General features: G+C 42.6%; 1 protein-coding gene across 1 annotated transcript in view; it reads right to left on the bottom strand.

The window, feature by feature from the left end:
• Positions 1-2,806: 2,806 nt before the first annotated feature.
• hmcn2 (hemicentin 2) overlaps positions 2,807-8,775 on the bottom strand; it is a 49,822-nt gene continuing 43,853 nt past the window's right edge. Inside the window, exons 75-81 of the mRNA XM_061816502.1 lie at positions 7,358-7,477; positions 7,114-7,239; positions 4,925-5,053; positions 4,548-4,841; positions 4,244-4,363; positions 4,040-4,166; positions 2,807-3,719 (exon numbers count right to left, since the gene is read on the bottom strand). Of these exons, the coding sequence (XP_061672486.1) occupies positions 3,341-3,719; positions 4,040-4,166; positions 4,244-4,363; positions 4,548-4,841; positions 4,925-5,053; positions 7,114-7,239; positions 7,358-7,477 (1,295 nt within the window). The 3' untranslated portion in view covers positions 2,807-3,340. The remainder of the gene's footprint in view (positions 3,720-4,039; positions 4,167-4,243; positions 4,364-4,547; positions 4,842-4,924; positions 5,054-7,113; positions 7,240-7,357; positions 7,478-8,775) is intronic.

The following is an 8,775-nucleotide window of genomic DNA, read 5'->3' as shown; positions in this document are numbered from 1 at the left end:
GTATTCATACTAGCGAGGATGCTGAACACGTCCTGCTGAGAGAAAGTGCTGTTTTGTTTTGTTTTTGAGGATTTTTTTTTTGTATTTTCAACTCCAAACACTTCGAGTTATTCCAACCAACAGCTCACATCTGACAGCAATGACAGCAAAGAGACACAACAGCACTCAGCACAGTAGCGCCGATGAGCCGATAAAAAACATTTCCTGAGCAATCTGAATCCAGCTCCATCTCCTGAGCAGTTAAAGTATTACCCGAGCCAAAAAAAAAATGTTTTCAATAAAAAACCCGATCAAAGAACTCTCAAGAGGAGAGATAAAACCGTGCTTGAAAAAAATTCATGAGCCATATTGTGCATAACTGAAATACAAGGAAAGAGTGAAATTCAACATGCAGTAAGATGTCTTTGTTAACAGATATCATGATAGTGTTTATGCAACTGTTATAAACGAAAAGACAGCAGACATCTGCTGGCGGTGCTGACACTTCCATCTGATTTTTTTTTCCTCATGGGTCCTTGAGTGATGCCTTTTTTAAACCGACACTACTACTTCTATGCACAGAATAAAGGAAGGGATTTTGCTTTTGTACAATAGCTATAAAAAGTCTTCACACCCTTGTACAGGTGCCATTTTGTATGATGTGAAAAAAACGAGACCAAGATTAAAACTTTTTTTGGAATTAGCATGACCGGTAACCCATTCAATTTGATTATTTAAAAAAAAAATAATCAGGAGATTAAAAGGAATTGAGAGCATATGTGTGCACACCCTCTGGACCCTGCTAAAAAAAAATTCTATAGAACATTTCTAAAGAATTTCTAAAGAACTATAGAACTTTAGGACCCAAGTCCTCTAGAATTTCTATAGAAATTCAATTGTTCTGCCGAAATTCTTTAGAAAATCACAGCCAAAGTTCGATAGGACAATTTGTTCTGTACAAATTCTTTAGAATTCTATTAATTTTTTAGCAGGGGAGATGTGGAAGTATTTAAAATGAAGCAGTCACGTACAAACGCATATTCAATGGGAGTCTGCACATACCTTGAGACAAGTTAGTTGGCTAATCTCAAGAGGATAGTACAAAGGACCCCCCGCATATTCACCTATTTGGGGGAACGGTGGTGGGGGTAGCAAGGAACCAATCCCAAATATGTTCATTGGTAATTGTTCATCTCATTCTAGTAAAGAATTTGGTCGGGTTGAATTTAAAAATCAGCGTAATTGTGATGGGCATCAATTATCTGCAACAAGTCCCAGCAAGTCTCGATCTGATCCGAATAACGAGTGTCCACTGTGCACTTCTATCATGTCTTCCGTTTTTCAATTCAAATTTGTTTTGATGTAAATTGTTAAAATCTTAAAACCGTGTCATTGTTGAAATGCTTCAGAAATTAAGTGTATGTTGATGGTTTATTAGTCTATAATACCTACAAGCATTCCCCCATATGTATAACCTTATTAGGCTCCTGCGCTCCGAAAAAGCTCATGGAATCCAGGTTTTTATGGAAATAGTTGTTTCCTTATGACTATTCCAGATAGCAGTCGTTGACCTGGATATGACTGTTCTACTGTGGAACACATCCATAGTGTGTGCTTGACGTCATTTCTACCTCTCCTTTCCTTTTATTAGTAGCCCGCAGGAGCAGGAGCAGGAGTACCTTGACGCCGGGATTCTGTCCTCAATCTGCTAATACAAAAATGAGTCTCGTCTGAATGTCCCAGCACCTCATCTTGAACAAACATCCATCCATCCATTTTCTTAGCCACTTATCGTTACGAGGGTCGCAGGAGTGCTGGAACCTATCCCAGCAGTCAACGGGCAGGAGGCGGGTTACACCCTGAACTGGTTGCCAGCCAATCGCAGGGCACAAAGAGACAGACAACAGTCACATTCACAATCACACCTAGGCGCAATTTAGAGTCTCCAACAAATGCCATGTTTTTAGAAGGTGGGAGGAAACCAGAGTGCTCGGGAAAAAAAACGACACAGGCACAGGGAGAACATGCAAAACTCCACACAGGTGGGGCTGAGATTGGACCTTGGACCTCAGAACTGTGAGGCCAACACTTTACAGCTGCGTCACCGTGCAGTCTTTTCAACAAACAGATTAAAATTAACCAAAGATTTTTCCACATCGACTTTTTAGAAAAAGACGTTTGACCAAGTGTGTATTTGTTCGCAGATAATTATTGATGGGTTAATCTGTAGGTCTCTTCTGAGTGTAAATGGCAGCGCTAGAAACAAGATTAGGGTTAAGGTTATTTGCTGGCGGCAGCCAAAGAAAATCCAAAAGATTGGTTGAATGCTTTTTTTTTTTCATGCTATTTCCCAATCTTAGATGTTAGAACGATGGCACGGGGATAACAGACATCTTAAAAACTGTACTCATTTTATTTCCGCAGTTACTCAACATACATACAATTTACAGTGAAACGTGTGTTCGACATTTGAGTCGGTTCAACACTTATTTAGCTTTTTTTCACAGGCAAACATGGGTTGCAAATGATCTTTTTCCTCTCCCGTTCAAAAATGTCAGCTCGGCATTCTGTATCATGTCATTAATGCAAAGGAAGGCATGCCCGTACACCCATAAGTGCAATACCACTTCCTGTAAAACCGGCCTCAATAAAGTCCACCCAGATACATTCAGAAATGCACTTTTAAAAATATTTACATTGGAAAAAAAATGAAAAAAATACCCCAAAAAAAACTGCATTGATGAACTGCTACCACATACTGTTCCACTTGGTCTTCTGGCTTGTTGCTTTAGATACTGTAGGGAGCTCAAACAGACTTGGGTTTTTTTTTTTTTTTTAAAGAAATGGAGGTTTAATAATCGAAATATTGTCCAATGCCATTCAAGGGCAATATTTAAAACAGGATTTGTGAAATATTTTGCTCCTTATCCATTTTATATTCACCCTAATCAGACAGTAACCGTACCAACGAACAATGACTAACTTAAATACACCAAGAGACAAGTTTCTGGTACTTTCTGATCAATAGTAAATAATATTATTGCTTTAATGGCTGATGCGTCGAATTTTTGATTTTTGAGAGTAAGTACAGATTTTGTTTTCTTTGGTCAGGCATATCGATGATAATATTTATTTCTTCTCCACCATATTTCAGTCGCAGATTTGTAAGTCTCTGCAAGTTTTGCCAGTCACAGATACTTCCACATCTCTGATTGACCGTGTCCTCTTGATCATTTAGCCTACTGTATGTCAAAATGTCTTCAAAAGGACATAATGACGCTCACGTTTCATGGGAATTGCCTTCGGTTTAAAAGTATCTCAAGATCTTTCAGGGGCGAAGTCACCTGTGAGCAGTAGCGGCTCAGTAGGGAAATGCCGAAACAGAGATGTAGATGATGAAAATGCTCTGGTAGGTCACACGGCCCTGCTGCGAAACAGTGGCGGCCCGCACCTTGAGCCGCACCAGTTCCGGTCTGTCGAGAAGACGCAGTGTGTAGATGATCCCCCGGCCCGTTTCGTCCCGGATGCCAAACGCCCGGGCCGGCAGATCCGCCTCGGATTCTTGCTCTAGTATGGTAAAAGTTGTGCGTTCTTGCAGGATGCCAGACTCCGAGAAAGCAGATAGCCGTACTACGTTGTGATTGGCTGGTATGCCGGAGGGAAGTGTGAGGAGTTTGTAGTGCAGGAGCATCGACGAGGCTCCCGCGGCGCAATCGAGAGTGCAGGGCTTGAAGCATGTCCTTTGAAAGAGTCAGAGGAGGGACATGTCAAGGCACTTTAATGCTTTTGCTATTCGGTCTCTTCTTCTTTCCTTTCGGCTTGTCCCGTTAGGGGTCGCCATAGAGTGTCATCCGAGATGAACGCATATTTGTTTGGCATAGTTTCACGCCGGATGCCCTTCCTGACGCAACCCCTCCGCATTTAACCGGCGAGAGGAGCTTACCGCACCTGGTATACTCCCATCCAAGTACTAACCAGGGCCAAACCCGCATAGCTTCCGAGTTCTGATGTTTTGCTATTCAGTCTCGTTATAATAAATATGTCTTTTTGTTGAACTTACCCTGGGTTTCTTCCACGCTGGAAGGAAGCAGGACAGGGAGTGTCCAGGCACTGGTATCCTCCTCTGGTGTTAAAACACATCTGACCGTGGCCACACTGAATCCCTTGCTCTAAACACTCGTCAGTGTCTATATTGTGGAAGGGAACTTGTAGTTGTTGTAGTAAAAGACAAATGACATATCATTGCAAATGGATTTTTTGCTACCTTTACAGGTCCTGCCATTGGGTAGCAGCTGGTAGCCTGGAGGACATAAACAGTGGAAACTGCCAACAGTGTTTCGACACTCATGTTGGCATGGCTTCCTCAGCAGACATTCATCCACATCTAAACAAATAACAAGACAGTAGAGTGAGAAATATGTGAGTGGAAAGCGAAACAGCCAACTCGTCGACAAGTCAACTTCACTTCTGTTCGTCTAAGTTGAAGGCTCCAATTGAACGAACCGTTACTCTGCATTAACCCCCGTTAAGTTAGTCAAGGGCACAGGCAGCGTTTGACACATGCTTACCAACACATTTGCCGTCTCTGCCAGTGTATCCTGCGGGGCAGCTCTGCCTGGTAATACGAGACACCCCGTGAGGGCGGGACAAAATTGGCCTGCCGAGGGAGGACACCAGCTGCGGCCGAAGTCTCGCCCTGACTCTGGTTCCATTGGTGAAGATCTGCCCTCTCTCCAGCCCTGCACAAGAGCGCCCATCGCCAAGCAGAACAGTTCCAGGTGGACAGAGGCACCTGAAGCTGCCTGGCACATTGCGGCACTGATAGACGCATGGGCTCGGTGTCTGCAGGCATTCGTCAACATCTAAATGTATATAATACAATCATTAAAGATAAGGCATGGCACTCAATTTGGGTCTCATCTGAAAGAGACAATAAATGTCCCACCCAGACATGGCAGACCAACTCCTTGAGATCGATAACCTCTGGGACATATACAGCCATAACCCCCGACTGTGTTCTGACAGATCTGAGAGTAGCGACACATGTGACTTCCGTCCTGACACTCGTCAATATCTGAAAAACAATCCAAAAAAGGCCCATCAGTTTCCTAAAAACGCGACAAGAGTGTTAAAACGCACCTCTACAAGTACAGATTAAGTAGGGTGTAGTTTGCAGTTAATGCGGCTTTTCCAAAATTCCAGAATTACGGACCACCAACAAAATCTGGTCACTGGCAGAATAACAGTATCTAAATGGAGAACTTCGACTCACTGTAGTGTCTTGATTGGTCAGGAAAAATATGAAACTTGGGTACAACAGAAGGAGAAGAAGAAGACCACTTATTTGAATTGCTCAGGCGATTGTGTAGTCTTCTCCCAAACTGAAGGTTGTGGGTTTGACCCTCGGCCCTTGTGAGCAGGGTTAGGTAAGGTTAAGTGCGCTTGAGTGAGATACTGAACCCTAAGGTGCTCCTGATGCCGCGTCGTCACTATACCAATGAGGAGACAGCATTAAAGTGCTTTGAGTACCAAGAAGATGGAAAAGTACCATAAAAGTGAAAGCCCATTTATCAAAACATCCAGTTTAAAAATATTGTGAATTATGGCAACGTACAGCACTGTACAGAGTTGCACTCATTTTTAGTTATGTTGTGTTGTGTAAATATCGTGTCTCACTTGTTACAAACCAGCAGCATGATGACGCATCTGGTTGGATTGTTGGCCTTACAGTTCTGAGGACCAGGGTTCAAATTCCAGCCCCGCCTGTGTGGACTTTGCATGTTCTCCCCGTGCCTGTGTGGGTTTTCGCTGAGCACTCTGGTTTCCTCCCACATCCCAAAAACATGCATCCATGGCAGATTCTAAATTGCCCCTAGGTGTGATTGTGAGTGCGACTGTTGTCTGTTCCTATGCACTCTGTGATTTGCTGGCAAGCAGTACAGGGTGTACACTGCCTCCTCCCCAATGATAGCTAGGATAAGCTCCAATACACCCATGAACCCTTGTGAGGCTTAGCAGCTCAGAAATGGGATGGATGGATGGATAGTTACAAACCACAATTTCAATAATGCTGGAAATGTACCGAATTTTCCGCACTGTAAGGCGCACCTAAAAGCCTTTAATTTTCTCAAAAGCCGACAGTGCGCCTTATAATTCGGTGCGCCTTATATATGGATCAATATTGCGCCTTTGGTGCAGCTCCATCTAATGGATGTATAACATAACCCCAGCCTCTACTGTCGCATCTATTCTATGCGCCTTATAATGCAGTGCGCCTTATATATGAAAAAAGATTTACAATAGGCCATTCATTGAAGGTGCGCCTTACAGTGCGGAAAATACGGTACATAAAAACAGACAACAATGATTGGAATACAGTTTTTTGAAAAACTTTCATCTTTCATTGAAACAGCACTCAACAAGCGTGAAGACACTATCGGTAAAGGTTTGTTGGTGAAATTTTTCCCCATTCTTGCTTGATGTACAACTTCCGTTCAAAATGATTGAGTATTTGGCCCCCATCCCCAAAAAAAACAATTAAGTTTGAACATTAGGTAGCTTGTCTTTTTAGTATATTTAATTGAATAGAGGTTGAAAAGGTTTGTATTCTGTTGTATTTTTCTTTTTTTCATTGGAACTGAGATTTGTACGAAACTGATGCAAACTATAGCGGTGCTGACTACACCCTCCTGAGGTGTAAACAAAAGCCAGATCAAGGTTTACGATTCCAAATGTAACGTGGCGAGCGGAACCAAAGGGTACCACTTGTTTGAAACGTGGCTTCATATTTAGTCTCTTTGTACTCCTGCTGAGGATCTTTCGGTGGAATCTGTGCGACAAATTATAGCATTTAAAAATGCTCTCGCCGACTTTAAGGAGGGAAACCAACGGCTTTGTGCTGTCTCTAAGCAATGTAGCAGATTTCCTGTGAAATCGGACTCTTGTTACACAATGTAAAACGCAGTGCCAACAGGATCATACTCATCTCTACCCACTCAAGGAGAAAGTGTTTCTAAAATTTCCTGGCGCTTTCAACGATAATATTGCATAATCTAACCTCTGTAGAGTAGAAAACTGGAATGGCTGTTGGCATTTTTTTGAAAATGAATGAAGTGAGGTAGAACAGACACCAACCCACGCACACGCCGTTCTCGGCTTTGGTCATGCCAGCAGAACAGCTGTCGAAACACTGGTACCCTCCGTCGGTGTTGTGACACTGCTGGTGAGCTGGACACACATTCCTCATGCATTCATTGATGTCTGTATTTTAAAACAAAAACAAGGTTGTTATGTCATCACTCGAGTTAGATCACAGTTTCCAGTACCTGTGGTAATTACAAAAAAATTTAAAAAAAAGAGTTGTGTTTAGATGACTGACCAATGCATTGCTGTCCTGAAAGCTGGTATCCAGGATGGCAGATGCAGCGGAAGGAGCCCAAAGTGTTCAGACACTGGTGTTGACACGGTGAAAGGGTAGATTCACGGCACTCGTCCAGATCTAAAGCACAAAGTTAGCCTTTGGATTTATCTTTAAGTATGTGTGCTCAGTGCTATTTGATGCCTTTCAAGTCCACTAGCTTACTTTGCTAAACGCTAGCAGAAATGCATTTGTGATCAGCAGGTTGCTATTATTGCCGTTGTGGCCTTTAAATCAAAATTTGTACCTTTTGAAAGAACGCTAGCAGAGTACGGGTAGGAACTTTGATCGACAAAAGAGGGGAACGAGTGACAACGTTAGCTACTGGATCCTGTTTCCAAGCCTCGTGTTCAGCTACACGGAGCAGGTTCGTTCGCTTATTTAGCTCACGAGGTATTAACGCTATTCCAAAAGCTTTTCCACACGGAAAGTTTACAGTGCTTAGTTTCTATTGCGGCACGATGGGTCAGCTGGTAAAGCGTTGGCCTCACAGTTCTGAGGTCCCGGGTTCAATCCCGGACCCACCTGTGTGGAGTGTGCATGTTCTCCCCGTGCCTGCGTGGGTTTCCTCCGGGCACGCCGTTTTCCTCCCACATCCCAAAAACATGCAACATTAATTGGACACACTAAATTGCCTCTAGGTGTGATTGTGAATGAGGCTGTTTGTCTCTATGTGCCCTGTGATTGGCTGGCAACCAGTTCAGGGTGTACTCCGCCTCCTGCCCCTTGAAAGCTGGGATAGGCTCCAGCACTCCCCGTGACCCCCGTAAGAATAAGCGGTGAAGAAAATGGATGGATGGATGGATGGATAGTTTCTAGTCATAAATATTTTATTGTTTAGAACAGGGTTTTTTAAACCTTTTTGGTCCAGGGACCCCTTGAATTGGAGATTTTCTTTACTAAAACCCCATGTAATTGAAAATCTCTTTGGCTGGCAGTAAATTAATGGCTGAAATAATATAAATGACAATAGGTTGCTTTTACGTTTTGTTGTATTGCAAGTACTGTAAATCAGCAAAAGCTTTAATGACCACCATTAATTTTACCTGGTTCCCCTCCAAGAAACACCAGGAATCAAGGAAGTTTCACCTGTGAAGTCTACTGTGCAGGCATAGAATCACAATCCCACAGGTTGAATTTATGCCAAATAATAATAATAATATTTTGTTTCGTTTTGGATCATGTCTTTTTAAATGGGCAGAGAACGGTAATGACGAATGGTAATGTAAATTGTATTATTAAAAGAAGTGAATAATAAACTACAGCTCTTTGTAATACTGCTTTTGTGGGTTTTCTCCAGGTATTCCAACTCTTTGCCACATCTCAAAAACATGTGCATTAGATTAATCTGAGACAGTAAATTGTCCTGAGTCGTGAAT

This window comes from Syngnathoides biaculeatus, chromosome 4, assembly GCF_019802595.1.
Source record: "Syngnathoides biaculeatus isolate LvHL_M chromosome 4, ASM1980259v1, whole genome shotgun sequence".
In the NCBI taxonomy this organism is placed as follows: Eukaryota; Metazoa; Chordata; class Actinopteri; order Syngnathiformes; family Syngnathidae; genus Syngnathoides; species Syngnathoides biaculeatus.
The sequence above is the reverse complement of the archived record's forward strand: the minus strand, read 5'-3'. Positions and strand labels throughout refer to the sequence as shown.